At 37.6% G+C, this 20,761-nt stretch overlaps 3 protein-coding genes across 3 annotated transcripts in view; all 3 read right to left on the minus strand.

The window, feature by feature from the left end:
- The window catches only part of LOC145773944 (uncharacterized), a 67,460-nt gene extending 50,134 nt beyond the window's left edge, over positions 1–17,326 (minus strand). Inside the window, exon 1 of the mRNA XM_082585067.1 lies at positions 17,122–17,326. Coding sequence (XP_082441193.1) covers positions 17,122–17,326 — 205 coding nt within the window. The remainder of the gene's footprint in view (positions 1–17,121) is intronic.
- A 135-nt stretch (positions 17,327–17,461) lies between these two features.
- Positions 17,462–18,066, minus strand: LOC145773945 (uncharacterized). The gene is made up of 2 exons (XM_082585068.1): positions 17,717–18,066; positions 17,462–17,615 (listed from the first exon to the last, which is right to left on the minus strand). The coding sequence occupies exons 1-2, from the start codon at positions 18,064–18,066 to the stop codon at positions 17,462–17,464; spliced, it is 504 nt and encodes a 167-aa protein (XP_082441194.1).
- A 1,289-nt stretch (positions 18,067–19,355) lies between these two features.
- The window catches only part of LOC145773946 (MAM and LDL-receptor class A domain-containing protein 1-like), a 44,409-nt gene continuing 43,003 nt past the window's right edge, over positions 19,356–20,761 (minus strand). The window contains exon 12 of the mRNA XM_082585070.1: positions 19,356–19,388. Coding sequence (XP_082441196.1) covers positions 19,356–19,388 — 33 coding nt within the window. The remainder of the gene's footprint in view (positions 19,389–20,761) is intronic.

The raw sequence follows: 20,761 nt of genomic DNA on the forward strand, positions 1-20,761 counted from the left end.
TCGAAAAATTGCTCATTTTATTATTCAAGAGAAATTGGCTTAACCTATCTGCTTTGCAACATGTCACTGTGATTACATACGGTTAGTTGTGGAGCTATAGCAGGGTATCACGCGTCTAAATATTTTCTATTTAAGGTCAAATACAATATATCAGATCATCACACAAGCGCTCATGTAATTTTCAGGGGTTTTCAATTGGTTGCTTCTATTGAAACACAATAAATTGTTCACTGAAGCATAAATTAATTTGCTTTATTTGCATTGTTTATTTTTTATTAACGTACACAACTCAAACCATAGAAGAGATTCCTTCACAAATAACAACAGTGATATGAGCCTAAATTCTACACAGTCTAATTGTCTCCAATTGTCAACATTGAACAGACATCGTTTGACCAGGTACCACTTGACAACAAAACTTTTTTGATTGTTACCAACGCAAGCACAGTGGTGGTCGAATATTAATAATACTTGCACAATTTTGGAAAACCTATCATTGCTTGGTGAAATTAAGGAAACATTCTCCAATGCTGAGATTTGACTAATCAGAGCGGCACTGATCAGTAAAGCATAACACGTTGTGGCAAATTTCCCTGCGGTACGGACAACGGGTTGTAAAAACGGCATTACACTTCATTGATTCAATTTGCAAACAACGTATCATGCTCCACTTACCAGGGCAGCTCTGATAGGTCAAGTAATGGCACCTTTTCTGAAGTTACAACCGGGCCACAGTGGAGATTCACTATAACAAGCAATACGTAAAGCTGGGGACCAATGGAACACGGAAGTCGAAAGTTCAGAGCATTTTCATTTTGCAATTGATTGAGTTTCGCTTTCAGCAGCATGACCGTTGCTTACTTCACAGTGTAGATTCTAACGATCTGTTTTAGGCTGATGCTGCGAGTTCGTTGTGGCAATATGGAATTGCACTAGCTTTCGGAACACAGTTCCCTAGTCATGTGCTATGACGATCGTAAGAATGACATATTTTCATTTATAGTTGCTGGAAAAAATATCTGTACACACTTGCTGTCATCACTAGGCTGCACATGGGAGTTTTAGTACTCTAACAGAACCAGATACTGTAATTCAAGTTTTTGTAATACCTCACTATTTGATATATATGCTATACACCTAGCATAAAAGCAAAGTAAAGGTTTAATGCAATGGTTCCCAACTGGGGGGGGGGGAATTTTGTAATTTGTAGGGGGGAATTTGGCTTTAGGATTGCCTAAAGCTCTTCAAGCCTAGTAAGTTGGCCTCTATGCGCTGGCTTCTAAAACGCTTCCTGCTCCATTACGTGAAGTACAGTACTTGATCAAACAATTATAATGATCAACTTCGAGGAGGAGCCCTTAACTCCCAAAAGCATAGTATGACAACTTTTCAGCAAAGTTTAAGAAGTATCATATTCAAGATATCTTTATATTAGCTTTTTTCATGTGGAATGACCCTATTTTTCATTTTTTTCTGCTCTATATGGACCCAGCAGAGTTCAACTAAATTTTGTAACTTTTTACACAATTGATATTTTCTAGGGGTAGTACGACTTTAATATACTTCCATGAAAAACATTACCATTTCATCCAAATCAGCATAGCATGAGATATTGCATTACATCTTAGAAATGTTTTACCGGAAGGCGGACATGGTCCACTTGTCAGTGACACGTCATCTAAAGCGATGTCTCCAGTAAACGAAGTTCCACGTAAGCCGGTGAATAATATCTGATGAAAAAAGTAAAACTAACTTGTTAAATCAAGAATTTTAAAACTGTGAACTATATTTTCCTCTGCCTAAATAAAGTAATTACACAATTTTCTGCATATCAAACTGTCACTTTGTTGTCAGAGGGGAATTGCAACTTGTAGCGTACGTCACATAGTTTTGACTATCCGCCTATACCTAGCTGTAAATATTTATCCCACAGCAACATTATGAGCGCGGCAGTGCAGCTGGAACGACCAGAGAACATCGTCTAGTTTTCTCGATTATAGGCCTACATATGTATTTATTGTAGAAAATGAATCTTCACACCATCACACAAACTTAACCGTATTAAGACTGGGGCTGGCATAATGTGCCCGCGTCAATTTCAAACGATTGTATTTTATTGGGGATACTTGTTAATAAGCTGAAATTTCTTGACTTTTCCTAAATATTACTTGGCTAAACGTATTTAAGGTTTCGTGGCTTTACCTAAATCGGTTTGAGAGATATTCTACTGTTTTTAGCATGTACTTTGAAACATTTCATTAATTTGCTCCTGGAGTGAGAGCAGATTGCGCTTGGTTGGTTTCTATTATAAAGAGTGACAGATCAACGATCGTTTAATCAAAGGCACCAAGCCGAGTCGCCAAATAAGCTTATTACGCGTGTAATTGGATTAGTTGTGAAGAAGACACTGCATGATGTCAATTACCGATTTGCGTCTGATGTAAATTGCATACAATTATTTCTGTCTGCGACTGAAACAAAACCATTCATTTTAAGCTGATTGAACATCATTGCACAATAAATCAACACGAAAAGCGTGGCATTACAAACTGGGAATAGAGGAGTTTACACGGAAAAAACGAACAGTCGAAATTGAGGATATTTTTTATGGTAAAATTGTTTCATTTCGCAATTGTTCAACTTCAAAAGTCGAATATTTATAAGTCGATTTTTGATCGTTTTATTCACAATTTATACAGTATCGGCAACAATTTTTATTCAGTCATTTTCTAGCCGACAAAACTGCGCCGTTATTTCGTCGATTCAACGATTAGCGACAGCTATTAGGTGTAAAAACATGAAGATCGGCTGACGGATGTAATCAGTGACTCAGCATTGCGGCATTGTCAAGCTATAAGCAAATATAATTTATTATTCAATTTCAATCGGACTTGATTCTAGGTGGCTGGTAATGTTCAACATTGCCAGACTTCAACGTCCTCAGTTGTTGAATTTACGTAAACATAACTGATTTTGTCGACGAACATATTCTTCCTGGAATAACCTACTTCAACGTTTGGTTGCTTTTCCTTCATCAGTTTTTCGTCTTTAGATGTACCTCTAATATGAAATTGGCGAAATGAAGCAAATATCGACAGAAAAAGCAACAATATGTTGATGGAATGTACAGTATTTTGAAAATGAATTTGCATAAATATATTAAGGAATTTTGAACTAGATAAGTTGTCTAATACAAGTCAAATGCATCACTTTACAAATAGGGGAATGGCATTACATAATGCTATGAAGGATCTCTAATTATTTTTTTGCGGCTTGTGGCCAAATCTGCCTACATCTTAAAGGCATATTCAATGAAAGTTTCAAACTGGAATTAAGCATTAAAATGCGTAAACTGAACACTCAAGAATACATTTTTAAAAAAATTACCGAAAAAAAAATGTTTTTAAGGGCGCTGGCAAGGCCCAAAGTCCAATGTTTCATTTATTTTTTATTTTTTTCAAAATGACCAAAAAGTGGAAACACTGCTAGAGTATACGTCATAAATGCCAAGAGCTACAGCAATATCAAAAGTCTTTTCGCGCGCTGGGTTGCAAAGTTCGGACGTGTTGCGTTCAAAGGAGTTTTGCAGGATAGTTTTACACGTTTTTTAAGTTTCTAGGATATTTCGTTAAGTAATAGTAGCAATGTTACGAGAAAGGTGAGGTACGGTAGTGTATAATTCTAGTAGCATTGCTAAAAATTAAATGTCCATAAAATCAATATTGCATCATTGTTTGACTATTGTAGAAACAATATTGCATCATAGCAAATACTATGCCTGACGTTTGTATTGTGCTTGGCTGTGACACAACAGCATTGCATAAAGTTAGTATGTTTGGGTTTCCCAAAGACAGTACACAAAAAAGGAAATGGAATAAATTTGTCAACACCACAACTTGTCATTGGAGTGGACCAAAACCACACCACAGAATTCGTAGTCTGCATTTTCAAGAAGCAAACTTCAAAATTTTTCTTCAATTCCAAATGGGATATGCCAAAAGACTTGACTTGACACCCGGTGCATGTCCATCAATCTGTCCTTCTCCACCAGAAACTAATTTACAACAAGGCCATTAACCTAGTGCAGGGGTTCCCAACATGTGGGTCGCGACCCTAACTGGGGTCGCCTGACAATTTGCTTGGGGTCACCTGAGGCCTTCTGAAAAGTTTAGAATTTCATTAGTTTAGAAACTTTGCCACAAGAATTCCAAAATACAATGAAAAGCGTTGTAAGTGTCGTAAATTTTGTAAAAGCTAGTGCTTTAAACAACCGCCTATTTTCAAAAGTTTGCAGTGAATTGGATACATCCAGTAATGTTCTATTATTTCACACTAGTGTGAGATGGTTGTCCAGAGGCAAAGTTTGGAAACGTGTTTTTGATCTTTGTGATGAATTAAAAACATTTTTTAATCAAAATCTAAACCACAGTTTGAAGCACTTTTCGGCGACAAAAACCAACTTAACAAAATTGCTTAAATTGCTTGGTGTCAAACTCGTATGTTTACTTTGTCATTCTGTACTTGTTTGCGCCAGCAGCAAAAAATAAAATTGAATGAATTGAACTCACTTTAGGCCTATAACATCGTTAAAAACAGAGTGAAATGGTTTACCAGGCATTTGATAAATAAAGTAACTTGCGTTCTTCTAGGCTATTAGGTTACCAGAAGAACGCAACCTAGTATGGTTGCCTATAGTCACCAGAAGAACGCAAGTTACTTTATAACATCATTATTGTATGCGTGGTTTATATACAGTAGTTGTCAATTTTTAAAACAATGAAAACTATTAATACTACAAAAAGTGCTCAATGCCAAGCAAAAAGGCAAAGCAGAGCGAATTAAATCAAATATAGTTATTACTATCTGAAGCCTTTACAAATTGTTTCACCTAACGGATCATCAGAAGGTCTTATTCAAATAGAATTCTATTTGAATATTTATTTTTCTATTTGAATAAGACCTTCTGATGATCCGTTAGGTGAAACAATTTGTAAAGGCTTCAGATAGTAATAAGTAATAACTATATTTGGTTGTCAATTTTTAGGTGCTTTAGGTTACTATAAATTTTTTGTGTTATATTGGAGAATTTCTGCCTCTTGGTTTCCAATACGAAGAGGAAGATAGTACGGTGGCTGAAGTGAAAGTGATGATGAAGAAGAAAGTATGCTAGAACCTGAACCCTATCGTTTTGAGCCTGAGTACACAGAGGCAGAGATCAATCAGCTTTACCTTGCTGATGTGACTGACGTTTCTCAGCAGGAGGATCGAGTGGGGAACACTGATTGGTAAGCAAATTTAGATATTTGACAACATATACTGGATTTGTTTAGCTTTACTTAACATAAAATAATTAAATCACCGACCGTAGCGGGATAAGTGCTCACTGCTCAGCTTTGCATTGTATTTCCCTATGGGTTTGTAGGCCTTGAACCTACAACACGTTCAAAACAACTTTACAAATGCAACTGAAATTATAAGAAAATGAAATCTTAACGCTCTTAAGTGTACCTTGCCTAATACTAGTTATATTGCAAAGTTGAATTTTCCCGTCCCGGTAGCCTATGCAATGAATTATTACTAGGGCAATTAGTTTTTGGCCTAAAAATTGAAACTATTGACATTAAAATTTGTTTTGACAAATTTTCACGTATGACGAACTCAAGTAGTTAAATTACGCATCATTGTACAAAATGCTGTACAACACAGCTGCCGCAAAATGACCTATCAAAAATTTTACACATTTTGAGGTGTGTTGACCACCACACCATATTAACCTAATTATTTCACCTAATGGCTTATGATTCACAATAAGTAGACAATGGGCCGCCCATTTACACCAGTATAAAGTAAGCTAAATAGGCAAATGTAATCCCATACTTGATTCAACTTCAAGTGTTGGGTATGAGAAGATAGGTACGGTACTCATTGTACTAAACCTTTGGCACTAAGAAAGTAGGGTGGCCAGTTCCTTTCTCTCAGCCGCCTTCCCTGCAGCAATTATGCCCACCCAATTTATTACACCCTAGCTAGAGGTGAGCGATGTTTTCAACAACCAGCTGAAGTTGGGAGTCGAACCAGGTTTGGATGGTTTTGAATCTTTATCCTCGGACTAACAAAGCCTTGATAGGTTATTCCTGGTAGTTTCGCGTACATGTAGATTGTAGAGGGTCTGCTACAATTCGGTGAGTCCAATTCTTATCCGTTACACCATCCCTCTGCGCCAAAGTAGGCTACAAGGTGTAAAATGAAAAAAATTCACTGACTGTGCAACCTCTACGACACCACAACAATGCAGTTTGTAAACAATTACTTTGTGAACAATTTTGACAATTTTTGATCTAACGCTACAATTTTGATAAATTTTTGACTTTTTTTGACAAGTAAAAAAGTAATCACCCTAATTATTACCAATTTTATATCAACAGGTGTTCATGTTGTCATTGTGTGGCAATGGTTGAGCAACATCAAGCTTTGTGCTACTGTGAGATAGATACAGCACGGATGAAAGACATGCTAGATGGACAATTGGACATGCATGATTACATTTACTCTGCTTGTTTGTTAATATATGGCGCTGTTGAAACAAAATAAATTGACTTGACTTGCTATCGCCTTATTTGTTTCCAAGTTATCAATTCCGTTCAGTAAAAATAAAGTAAAAAAGAATTTTTTTAGGTTAAATTAAAATGGCCTTAGTAATATGTAAGTCTGCACCGAGTGAAAAATGCACTAAACTATGAAAAGCAATTCAATGTCCTGTTAAATCTACATAAAATCGCTCATTTTGTTGGTCCAAGAAATGTAACCTATGTGATCAGACGAGCGTGAATTTACACAGTAGCCTATGTAGAGTTGGTTGATTGTGTAAAATCATGTGTATGCCATTTCTTTGAATGCAGTATTTGAACTAGACAAAACATTATTTAATTCTCCAAGTATAAAAACTACCGCTTGTAATCATAGAAACTCTGGTTAATGAGAGAATACATACAGTTAAATCGCCCGCAGTAAGAAATATTGCTCGATCAGCTTTTATGACGTAGGCTGTACAGTCGCACGCTTCGCTGCTCACGCAAATTCCCGTTTTGACAGCTCTGACAAAACCACGCGCGCAATGATGGTCAGACCGCAATGGGGCAAAATTTTATTGAAAATCGTTTTATGGTAGCATGTTAAACACAAAGAACATGGAAAGTCGCCAAGTCAGGTTTTTCCTTTACTATCCCTTTAAGCAACAGTTGTTTCCGATCCGCATTTTTCCAACTAACTGAAGTCAAATAAACAATTTTCACGTCTAAGCACTGTGGTTAAACGTTGAGTTGATATAATAATGTCGCACTTTTGCCGGCTAGACAATATACTGATCCATCGCCTAGCAACGTTCAGCCAATCAGAGCGCATGAGAGCAAGCTATCTTCGGTTGCCAACTATGCAGCATTGATTTTATGCAGTTTCAGTCACGTTTATGCTGTTTTCGTGGTGGTAAATAAGAGATTTAGTTATGGCACTTGCAATTTTGACGACAAATATCCAGAGTAATGCAAAGATATCATTTTCATTTGCTTTCCTAAACCAAAAATAAAACTGGAAGACTGTTTACGTTGGATCAAAGCATGTGATCGGCCTCATGTACAGCTAAACGTGTCAAGAATTTACCTCCATTCATACGTTTGTTCAAAGGTAGGTGGTAACTACTAGCCTATCTAGAATCTGAAATTGTTTGCGATCTTATCAAAGCAGAAACTGTCTTACAATGCTGCATCAATTGCCTAAACAATCTATTAGCTCTGCTGGAGGGTGCTGATAGACTGATTTCAATGTTTATTTGTGGTGGTAGTTTTGCAATGTATTAACATACAATCAATACATGAAGTGTTACCAACTTTAGCATTTTTTGGATGGGAAACCTTCTAACATTCATCCAAACCCAATTCCAGCTGATGAATGATGGAATGAAAGTACAAACAACTCAAAAGAGCCGAAAAAGAGTTCTTCCAGATATGTCTCATGACAATGATGCAATGAACAGTGAACAAGATGACCATGACCATGTACAAAAGAAGCAAAAAAGTATTTCAGAAGCACAAAACAATGATAGGCTATGATTATCCATGACATCTCAATTAGTCATTTTATAAAGGGTTACGCTAAATGGTTTATTTCTTGATTTGTATGAATTAATTACTGGTAGCTTATTACGGTAGGCTACAAGGCTATTGGTATTATATGTTTCGGTTCATTTTTTTTTTTATCTTATTCAACCATTCAATTTAACCAACCATAGTTTACAGGCTATGCTATTCATTGCAGAATCATGCAAGCTGGTGACTGAAAATCAAGCTTTGAAAGAAGAACTTTGTGTTCTACTGTAAAACTGCAACATGAATCGCAATCTCTTCTTTTGCTACAATTGCAAGAAGTGTCATTTTTTAGTGTAGGCCTAAGTTCCATTATAAACTCTCCTGTTAATGAATTGTTTGCATATTATAGTAGTTTAAGTCACGTGCAATTTAAAACCATGTTTGATTTTTTGACGCAAAATGCCCGAAGTGCCATTAAATACAAAGAATGCAAAGAAAAATGTTTGAAATTGTCTTTGTAATATCAGCCACTTTTGACTCTTTGCAGGCTAAGAAATGGGTTTCATTTAAAAGATTTGGCCTACAGATTTAATCTTTCACTCCAGTGAATTGTAACAAATCAAACAAACAAGGTAGCAGTTGCAGCACAGCACACCATCCAGGCTATGTAACTTCTTCTATAAAAATATGATCAATTATTCAAAACATTGATAACACTGCATGGCTATGGCTCTAACAACCCAGTTAAATTGTGTCTTAGAAAGCACTATTTCCAGCAGGTTTCCGATTTTAAGCTTTTTAAGACATCTCAAGTAGGTATTTGCTGTTAAACCTGCAAGTACCGGAGAAGCAAATTCTACTTCTAAAAAATTATAGCATAAATGTGACAGAAACTGCACAAAATCAATGCTACATAGTTGGCAACCGAAGATAGCTTGCTCTCATGCGCTCTGATTGACTGAACGTTGCTAGGCGATGGATCGGTCTATTACAGAATAAATATTTTCTCGGCAGTTGATAAGCCGCTATGGTTGTTAATGTAAAAGAAACAGAACGCAAAGTGTGACGCGGGATTATCGTGACGTCATTACTTCAAGCAGAGCAAGATGAAAGCTTTGTTTCTTTATTATAATTTGCATCTAACTTTGGCGTTTTGATACCTGTCTAATAAATCTATTATAGCTATAGATATACACATGATTCGAAGACACGTTTGAATTTTTTGGAAAGTCAGATAAATTTTCTTTCACTTGATAAAATATCTAACTGACAGCATGCATATCAAAGGCGTAACAAACGTTCAAAAACCGCGGGCGCTTTACGCGTCGGTTTAATACGACTTCCAAAGTTATTTAGGACTGCCTGGAGTGGCGCTCGCAATCAACCAATCACGATAATTATACAAAAGCACTGTGGCCATGCAACATATGTAGGCTACAACGTTAAGAAGACATAAAACTACGTGTACGTAAGTATTAAACTACCGGTTGCAAGAATGCGTTTAACTTATAGGTGGCATTTTAATTCCTAAAAAGCACAAAAATGCCTAATCACGTCTTAAAATCCTAAAGCACAAGTACGGTACTTGAAGAAATGCACAAATACTTGAAGCTTGAATTCCTAGCTAGCGTTTCACATAAGCGACACAAAGTCCTAAGGAACGGTTTCACGACAGTAATAAGACGTTGAAAACACAAAAGCAAAACCGCAAGACACTACATAACTCATACTTTTCAATTTGTCAAGTGTTTGTGAAAAAATGCTACAAATTTGAGCAAAGAATTCACATATGATTTACTGATTTCATAAACATTAAATTTTTATGTGGTATCGTGCTTATACAATGAAATTATGCTCTGCAACCTAAATTGCATTGCAAGACTACTAAATTAGCTTAATAATGTAGGGTATTGTGTCAGAAGTGTCAGAAATTAAAAGTAATAAGTAAACAACATCAGTCAGGTTTCGGAAACCTGTATGCAGGGGCTCTATCCACTTTTAGAATTCGGGGGGGGGGGGTGATTTTGGACAGTGGGCTAAAATCGTCATAGTTATTTCAATTTCTGGGGGGCGTAGCCCCCCAGACCCCCCATTGTACCATCAGCTTCATTGATCATCAACGTGCGTAGGACTTCCAATTCGTTTTCACAAAGTATGTTTCGGAAACCGGTGACGCTGAAGTAGGGGGAGGGGATATGTCCTCCCCAATATTCCCCTCACAATAATTCAGAAAAAAATTGTTTGCTATGAAGTTGTACTTCGATTTAGTTGTTTGCAAGCATTTGGAATTGCTGTTGTTTTTCGTTTATTGAAGTTTGATCACAGTTCTGAATTGTCTTGGACTTGACGCTAGACAATGAAGGACCTTCATTGAAGATATTAAGGACGAGTTGGACCAGGCCACTGGCCACGGCACTGTAGTAATGAAGAAACTGCACAAACACATTTTGGACTTGTGCTGATTTTGAAGCCTTTGGCACTTATAGAGCAATTTGGTATCACGTTGCAAGGAGAAAAGCTTGACATTGACTCTTGTGAAGAGCTGTTTCAGACCCTGAAAATCACTCGAAAGAAATATCGTGATTTGGAGTTTGAGAACAATTACAAAAATGCAGTTTCACTTCCGGAAAAATTTTCTGCTAATTTTATCACGACTTTGCAAGCACCATGGCAAAGAAGAGTCCCTGAAAGATTGGGTGGAGGCTCGATGGCAACTACTGCAGACACTCAACTGCATTATAAAATACTTTACAATCAGTTCATGGACAGAGTTATCTCTGAACTGACCAAACGGTTTGAAAGTAGCCTGAATTCCGATTCGGCAAAGTATAAAGAACTTGCACGAATTTTCAAGACAGGCTTAGTTCCTTAAATGGTCAAAAATTATAACATTTTGTATAACAAATTATATAACAACAATACATTTTGAGCCAAGTATGGAGTACTGAAGTACTTTTCAAAGCTGATTTCAGTCGATACCGGTACTTTTTCGGCTCTTGCTTAGCTAGCATTATATCCACATTAGCGAGAATGCTTTCAGGTGTTTGGCTCATGAAAGTTGGAGTTCACACAATCAGTAGCGGCGCCACGGGGGGGACTGGGGTGGACATGTCCACCCCACTTCTATTTATGGTCAATTTTGTAATTCGTCGAGATCCGATGAGAAAACTTGGGGGGTGTATGCAGGGGGTTAGGGGGGCCTAGTGACTGCGTCATCAATTAATTTCAACTTCTTACTTATGAATTACTGTTGCAGCATTGACATACGAAGAAATAAAGAATCTTCATGGTTATCGCTCTATTGTATTGATTGATTGTAGTCTAATTTTACCATTTTGAGGTGATGGCTTTTATCACAGCTGAGACACAACCTTTGTAAGACCTAATAGGCAAAGGTTTTGATGGGGCCACCAACATGTCAGGCAAGGATGAAGGTGCACAGCAACACCTAATTGCAGCGGGTGCCAAACCGTCGGTATATTTTCATTGTTTTGCACACCGACTAAATCTTGCGCTTGGTCACAGTGTTGAAAACGTAGCGACAGTCAAAACAATTGGTAACATCTACAACTTTATGGACTGTTCTCCCAAGATACATTTTTTTGTATAAAGAGCATTTTAAAAAGGATGGAATCACGTCTGGAAAAATTGCATTGCACTCGTTATCTGATAGGCTACTAGATGGTCTCATTGGTCTACACGTTCAGATGATCTGGATGTTGTTATTAATGTAGCCTATATCCAGCACTGCTGTCAATGTTCCAACAAATGAAGGTAATGGTGTATCTACTGGATGTTTGTTCTGCATCAAGCAAACTGAATTTGTTACTGCTAGTCTAATTCTTCATAAATGCTTTTCGTTAAGTAAACAGGCTTCAGATTATTTAAAAAGTGAAGAAATGGATCTTACCACTGGGGTTGCTGCTATCAACGACTTGACAAGAGCATTTGACTCACTGCGTTCAGAGGAAGATTTTACCAAATTGGTTTTCAACACATCGCTGTTTGCAGATAGAAATCAAATTACCAGTGAAACCACTACGCCGGCTAAGCGATGCCGCTACCCACCAAGCCATTTCCGAAATGGTCAGATATTATTGATAGGTTGCAACAGTCTTCCGTGGAGTGAATCTGAATCCATTACAGAATAGTTAAGACGAGATTTTTCTTTATCCTTTGACAGAATGCTGAATGAACTTAAAAAGCGTTAGGCTACTCGGATCAAACATGTGAATTAATGTCAAATGCAGCTGCATTTTATTACACGCACATGTCTCCATCAAATTTGCCTAAAGTTGAATATTTAGTCAAATTCTATAATTTCCATGAAAATCAGGTTGGGCAGCAATAGGATCTTCTTTTTTGGGGTCAGCTAATAATTGTCACAAGTGGAAACTAGAAATTGAAAAGCAACAAAGTGGACCGTGTGGTTGTGTCTGCCTTCACTTTTGAAATTGTGTGGACAAAACGATCTTAAATCATTTGTACAGCGATTTGTTTCAAATTATTGCTACTGTTGCTACTTTGCCCATGACTGTGGCATCTTGTGAACGTATCCACAGCAAAATAAGACAATAAACTATTATCTGCGACCTGCCATCATTACAAAGACTTGAACATCTGGTGCAGATCAGCAGTAAGCGAGACATTGCCGACAACACTGGTCCTCAAAAATGGTGAAAGCTTTTCAACTGACCTGCGAGCTCAAAATAAAATTTTAGTGCAGTGATTCTTAACCAGTAATGTACGCGCATACAAAAAATATTGACGCCGTCAGCGTTAACGCAAACGTTTGAAAAACCATGCGCCGTATGCGTCAACGTAACTTGTAAAAAAAGTTGGCGGTGTCAGCGCATACATTAGCGTAAACTAATTTTGTTTGCTAGGTGCCAAACATTCACACGGTATAAACCACTCGAAACAAACAAGTTTTATTTTGAATTTCCACGAAGAAACACAAGCATCTGAAAGTGTTCATCAGACATTTTGCTGTGTTTTGGTTCCAATATGTCTTTGCCCATTGAAAACGTTCTTTCAACTGCAGCGCTGGAAGGTATTGGCGTGTTGTAGCGAAAAAAAGACATTAAAAAGTAGCCTATGCGTTGACGCTATGCGCTAAAAAACCGCGAAAACTTTACGGCGTAGCCTCAAACGCAAACTATCCAAAAAAATGTGGCCGCAAGCGTTAGCGTAAACAAAAAGTCTACGCCGCAAGTCTACGGCGTAGAATTTGCGGCGTATACGTAGGCTACATCTCTGTTCTTAACCTATGGCAATGGGTATTATTAGGTACAGGTAAAAGCCAGGTTTTTTAAAATTCTGTTTAAGGGGCCACCCAATAAATTTTTATGAGGCCGCCTATCATTGCAGCAGCTCCATGACATAAAGTAACGACAAGCTTGCTAACATAAAGATCGTAGTTGGCAATTCTATGGACCGCAGAGGAAATGTATGGGAGCGTTTGGCCCCATTCTATTCTTTTGTTTATATTACCTCAAAATATTTTCGTCCACCCCACTCATTTTTGGCTGGCGCCGCCCCTGCACACAATAGTATCACACCTTTCAGGCTACTCGGTTATCAGTGGTCTGCAGACGAGCAAGTCACTGTCAACGCTTATTTTGACACTAATGTCTGTGTGTGCTTGGTTATTCTACATCTTTACTGTATTTGCTATTCCAACCACGCTACTGCTCTATTGTGTTTTAGGGTAGTCTTTTTATGCTTTATTTTGTGTAACTAAAAGAAAACTATCTGTTTTATTGCTTCATATCTACTGCACAAGTTTTAATTTGAGTTTATATTCCTGTTATGATGCATACCCACTTTGTTTTCTCTTATTGCTTACCATATTCATAATTAACGTTTATGGTAGAGCTTTCTTTAGCCTGATGGCTACATGCCGACGAAAGCTTGAATATTCCATAAATATACAGTTAGTCACATGGTACATTTTTGTACTTGTACATGGATGACTAAGTGCCTCCTGATTGCTTCGTATCTTTATATTGTGGTGATTTTGGCGTCGGCCCGCTCCTGTCATAGCTATTTTCTAGTTAGCATTCCCGTAGTTGTAGATATCCTTGATTACCACCAAAGTGGAAGCGCTGACTGGAAGTGGAAACTGCATTTCAAATTCAATTGTGATGTAACAAAAGGTATTATGATCTCATTAATAAAGCATTCCTAATTACACGAAGAACTTTCTAAACCAGTGGTTCTTAACCTTTACTGACCTGCCGAACCCTTACGTTAATCTGCAAGCTTTCGCTGAACCCCAAGTTTTTGCTGAGTCACAAAAACAAAAATCTTCCATATTTAATAGTAGGCCTAATAGGCTACATTACTCTATCAATGAGACTTTGTTGTTGTTTTTCTGAGACCAGCAGTGAGATTCGAGGCTTTGTCTCGGAAACAGCCATTCTCATGTCATTTTCGCATGCAAGCCAGTTTCGTTTTTGTGCTTTCATCCACCAGAATAACTGTAGAAAGCGCATGCTCGCATAAATAAGTGGTTACGAATGGCATGAAAACTTCAAGTGCAACTTTTATAATAAGAGGATAACTTTCCACTTGTTTGCATCAAAACGTTTGAAGATTGTTGTGTTGAAGTTTTTTTTTTGTACCTCACTTTCTTGAAGCTCGATAATGTCATCCAAGCATAGCCGTACGAGACCAAATCATTTTGGGGGGCAGAACGTAAATTTGCCCAAATCTGCACGCTTTTATAGAAATTGCCCAAATATAATGTATGCGGTGCATGATAACAGTGAAAAACTAACATAACAAGATCACCAGCTAGCTAGAATTTCTTACCCAAGTAATCAAGATAGAACAACTGAATTCATCTTTGAATATACCTTGCTTCTGCATTGGTCGATGCTTCTGTACTTTGGCATGGTAGGTAAGAGTAACATTTAGGAGTATTATATACTTCAGCAGTAGCATTTTAAATGTTGGTGAAATTAACATGACACAGTTGCATATACAAAGTAAATATTTATTTTTTATTTTGGGGCGCAACTGCATCATTTTAATTTGGGTAGTTTTATAAAAGTAACCAAACAAAGATAAGCAACACCACAACATTAACATTACATTTAACAGGTACAGTATAACATTTTTTCGTTAAATGTTGTGGTGTTGCTTAGCTATGTCCGTTTATGGTTGAAAAAGTACTGTTATAACCCCTCCACCCGAATTGTTTTATAAAAATATTCACCAGTTTTATATAAATTCATATTTTCTAGTTGCCCAAATCAAGATGATGCATTTATGGATATTATGAAAAAAATTAAAGACTTTGTAAATTTTGATGCCGAGGCAACTGCATCATGTCAATTTGGGAAGTTTTATAAATAGACTACTGATCAGATAATTTCATATTTTTTGTTGCCCAAATCTAAACGATGCAGTTATGTAAATGGGAAAAATTAATGAATTTGTTCATTTTGGGGAAACTGCCTCACGCTAATTTGGGCAGTTGCGTAAACAGACTAATCAGATAATGTCATGTTTTCAGCTGCCCAAATCAACACGATGCATTTGTGAAAATTAATAAAATTAGCTATATACCAAATTTTGTGTTTTGATTTGGGCAGATTCATAAAAGTACCTATTAGAGACATATTTTGGTGGCTGCCCAAATTGGCATGATGCGGTTGGTTAAATGCATTTCGTACTACAGTTTGATCACCATGCATACAATACATCAATACGGGTGTGCCAAATGAAAATTTTGCGGCATATTTCTTGTGCAAATAAGAGGCTGTACCGTACTTAGTTTGATAGGTAAAATATATTAATTTGTAGTTTTGCTTAATTCATGCAATTTTGAAGCTTTTTATATAGCAATTTTTGCCATAATAATTGCAAGATTTTGCTTGAATTCGCGACGTTTTGAAACAACAAGGGGGGCAGCTGCCCCCCTGGCTCGTACTGCTATGCATCCAAGTATGAACTGTTTATATTTGCTGTTGTAGTATATTTTCCAAAAATATTCGCTGATATAGGCTACCATTCAGTAGCCTAGGCCGTGTGTTAATGTTTCAGAGGACGTTCTCGCCGAACCCCGAAACAGCTTCGTCGACCCCAGGGGTTCGATCGAACCCTGGTTAAGAACCACTATTCTGAACTGACAATTACTTTATTTGTTGGGTAGGTTTCAAAAATCACCATGGCAAGTCGAGTGACGTCACACTTTGCGTCAAAAACGTGGCTTAAAATTAGTTTTATTATAAAGCGCAGCTCAATAGGTGGTTTGGCCAAGCGACCTTGCAAATTAGTTTCTGCAGTGCGCTCAAGTTTTAAACGAAGCTTGACTAAAACTCCGCTTGCCTGAGAAGAGCTTGCCGAAAGTTAGGTTTATTTTGAGCGACCTTTTTGCATTCGACCCTTGGAGTCTTTTAGAATTGTGCGTAAATGTTTCACCGAATTTGACCCTGCAATCCTCGCCTCAATACGCAGTTGTTTGCCGCAGGCGCTTCCTATCTGCTTAACGTCTTTTCTTAATTCGTCATATGATGAGTTTTTTGCCTCGCGGAATTAACCGCCATGTGATGTGCCTTTCTCCCTTGCTTTGCCGTTCCATTCTTATGCATTTCGTTTTTCAATTCATTGTGTACATCAGTTATTTATTTTCAATCTAGATCTAAAATCAGTTATTTTTCGTTACTTAAAAAGGGCTAACATGTGTAATTGTGTATGGCCGAAAACGTTCGTAGTTTATAGTTTATGTTCACTTTAATGTATTATGTTAAATGCCGTGTGGTTGCTTGGTTTTATCTGTCTACGGTTAAAGAAAGTCACCTCATACCAAAATTGTATTTTCGTAATATTGCTTCCAAGTTAACTTCTTTCTCTTGTCATGAAGCGAGAGGTTAACGTCATCATCTCTTATGCATTTCTCACCTGTGGCATCTTCCTTTTCTTTTTTCATTTGTTAACTATGCAAAAAGTTGGTCACTGTGGAGATCTAAATCGTTTCATTTTTTCTTAATAGCTGATATTTTTGCTCGATGTATGATTTGTTTGGTTATACTTTTGGCTTCAATGTAGTCTTGTTTCCTGCCCCCATTTTCCACTGTTTGAAACATAATCAATTGCCTTTTCTCTGCAACCACTATGTTGAGGTCGGCATTCCACCACCAGATTTGTCTGTGCCTTTGTCGCTTCTTCGAGTAACCACATACTCTGCTTGCGGCATTATTGAATTCCTTCTTCAGTTTGCACCAGCGCTCCTCCATTGTTTTGGGATGTGCATCGTCCAGTTCTTCTAGGAAGGCGTGATGGAATTCCTATTGAACCTTCGAGTTTTTCAATTTCCAAGTTCTCCTGGAGCTTAAATTTGTGCGTTGATGTGAAAAATGACGATTGATAAGTCACATCAAAAGGTGATGCTGCAGGGCACATTCTTCACCGGGGATTACTTTTGTGTCTTTCACTCGTTTCAGATCCTTTCTCCTCACAAGAATGTAGTTCACCTGTGTTTTAGATCCACCAGATTCATAGGTTATCAAATGACTATCTCTCTTCCTGAACCACGAATTGCAAGCTGTGAGCAGTGGCAAACTCTAGTATTCTTTCTCCCTATTTGTTGCGTGTACCATAAGCACGCCCGCCATGTACTTCCTCACAGCCTGCAACAGCTCTCCTTACATGTCCATTCCAGTCCACACGAGATTAGAAATTCTTCGTCTGGGATCTTCGTTCCAGCCAACTTGAATTGGTCATAGACAGCATCCTCGTTGGAGTCACTGATGCCCACTCGAAGTGCGTTAACTGACAAGACGTTGAAAACATAGCTACTGACCAGAAACTTTGGTTGAATAATTGTATCAGAGAAATGTTGAATGTCAAAGACCTTCTCCATCCACTTCTCTGCAAGCAGAAAGTCCACACCTGCTGTGCCTTGGCTGCTTCCCGACCAAAAGGACTTGTACCTTTCGTGCTCCCATGTATCATGCGAGCTGAACCACCTTTCCATCGAGTTTCTTAAAGGCAGCAGATGTCAATTCCTCTACGGGAGACTGTCTCTACCACTTCACTGGCTCTATCTCTCATTGTTCCAAAATTTACCAAATCAATCCTAAAACAACTTTATTAGTTTTACACAACAGAACATTCATAACCTTCAACACTTTCTGGAAAAAGAAAAACGTGACAATCTGGTTTAGAAGAAACAGAGGAGTATGTTTTCCTCAAAAAGTTTAGGAATTCTCGAAATCGTAGTTTGTGTAGATGAAATGAAACCAGATCCTGAGACACTTCATAACATTTGAAAGACCTCTCTCCTTTATGTAGTCAAAAGCGTGTTATGGGATTAATTGCCAAATATTCACTGTTAGGTAGGGCAATATATGGTTTGACCCCAAAAAGTTGCAACAAAAGGTTTTTCAACTGATTTGATTAGTATTGGGTGTCAGTATTAACATATTCAAAATCTTAAGGGATTCGACTTGGTTATTTTCAAGATGGCTGCCAAACCATTAAAATAACAGTAAGTTGACCATAACTCGATCATCATATGACCAAAACATGTAGTTTTGGTGTCTATATCTAGGTTTTTTTACCCTGTAAAGTCAATGAGACCATTCTCAGAATTGTTGAATTATCTGATAGCCTATAAATTCAATATGGCAATCCAAGATGGCTTCCAAAACAATTAAAAATGAACAATAACAATGTATTGGTTATTAAAAAACCCGATGAATTTCTATATATATTTGGGTAAACTAAGCAAGCATAAAGAGTTCATACGATGTGGTCATGTACAGTAGACTCTTGACATAATCAGCGTAAAGAAAGCACATGGATCAAGTATTACTAAAGCTCATCGCTGTCACTCTCGATGTCATCATCTGTAATTATGTGATTGCTGTATGGATACATGAACCAGTTTGGCATGGTCCACATCCAGCATGGTATAGTAGCACATATCTCCGGCAACTACAGTGAGGTGAACACGATTCGCAATTGCAGTGATCATTTTCAGTAGGTTGTCCGGGGCAGCTTTCATGTCCGTCATGATTGGAACCATCTGATTATTGTCTACTTTCCATCCCCAGTCTAGAGCATCCATACCATCGTCAGTAGCCTACCCATCCTGACCATAATCTGGTAGTAAACTCTGAGGCAGTGGAATTTGGTAAAGGATGATGTAGGTGGCAAAATGTTCAGGGTGAACAAAGAACTTGGATGTTGTAATTTTCTTGACCAATGTATTGCAGCGCTGAGTTTCCAGGTTACTACTACCATCGTTGCCAAACATAACAGTCATGGCTTTGTTTTATCACTTTCCATCACTTCCTGCATGGAGAAGTCACTTGTTTGATTAAGGATCTTGGAACTGCCTCAGAGTCTATTCCACTGCCTCAGAGTTTACTACCAAATTATGGTCAGGATGGGTAGGCTACTGACGATGGTATGGATGCTCTAGACTGGGGATGGAAAGTAGACAATAATCAGATGGTTCCAATCATGACGGACATGAAAGCTGCCCCGGACGCGAAATTTTTTTCCCACGTACTTTCTGTCTCATTTACATATTTTGGTAAAAGTTTGTATTAAAACCGTGTGAATGCAACATTTTCTCGTTGGCACGGTTGGTTCAGTGGTTTCATCCTCTGCCTAGTGTTCATGAGAACGTGGGTTCGACGCCCGTCGGAGTCAAACTTTTTTTTTCTTTAAATTAATTTTTGCGGTGCACAAGAGCTTTTCAAAAAAAGTAGGGTTAGGGAAAGCTTATATTTTATAATGATTGCAGAATTTCATTGGTAAATAGTTACTTTGCAATCTGAATCAACCAATCTCTCAAAACACTTTCGGAAAATCTTACTTTTAGACTTTAGAGTGACTAGAATCAATGAGACAGAAAGTTCAAAAAAAAAAAATTCGCGCCCCGGACGCGAAATTTTTTTCCCACGAGATTTCTATCTCATTTGCATATTTTGGTAAAAGTTTGTATTAAAACCGTGTGAATTCAACATTTTCTCGTTGGCACGGTTGGTTCAGTGGTTTCATCCTCTGCCTAGTGTTCGTGAGAACGAGGGTTCGACGCCCGTCGAAGTCAATTGTTTTTTTGTTTAAATTAATTTTTGCGGTGCACAAGAGCTTTTAAAAAAAAAGTAGGGTTAGGGAAAGCTTACCAGTATATTTTATTATCATTGCATAATTTCATTGGTAAATAGTTATTTCGCAATCTGAATCAACCAATCTCTCAAAACACTTTCGGAAAATCTTACTTTTAGAGTGATTAGAATCAATGAGACAGAAATCTCGTGGAAAAAAAAAATTTGCGCCCCGGACAACCTATTGAAAATGATACACGGCAATTGCGAATCGTGTCCACCTCACTGTAGTTGCCGGAGATATGGGCTACCATGCCATGCTGGATGTGGACCATGACAAACTGGTTCATGTGTCAACCCATACAGCAATCACATAATTACAGACGATGACACCGAAAGTGACAGCGATGAGCATTAGTAATACTTGATCCATGTGCTTTCTTTACGCTGATTATGTCAAGAGTCTACTGTACATGACCACATCGTATGAACTCTTTATGCTTGCTTAGTCTACCCAAATATATATAGAAATTCATCGGGTTTTTTAATAACCAATATGGGAAAGCCGTGTATTATGAACCTCTTAACAATAAACGTTCCTAATTTCACAAC

The sequence above is a fragment of the Aplidium turbinatum genome, chromosome 7 (assembly GCF_918807975.1).
Source record: "Aplidium turbinatum chromosome 7, kaAplTurb1.1, whole genome shotgun sequence".
Classification (NCBI taxonomy): Eukaryota; Metazoa; Chordata; class Ascidiacea; order Aplousobranchia; family Polyclinidae; genus Aplidium; species Aplidium turbinatum.

What these genes read in the sequence shown, in the direction of transcription:
- LOC145773945 (XM_082585068.1), bottom strand. Translation starts at nt 18,066, where the DNA reads ATGGAAAGGTGGTTCAGCTCGCATGATACATGGGAGCACGAAAGGTAC. An exon ending in AAGGAGAGCTGTTGCAGGCT is followed by an intron (nt 17,616 to 17,716) that starts GTGAGGAAGTAC and finishes TTCGTGGTTCAG; the next exon opens with GAAGAGAGATAGTCATTTGA.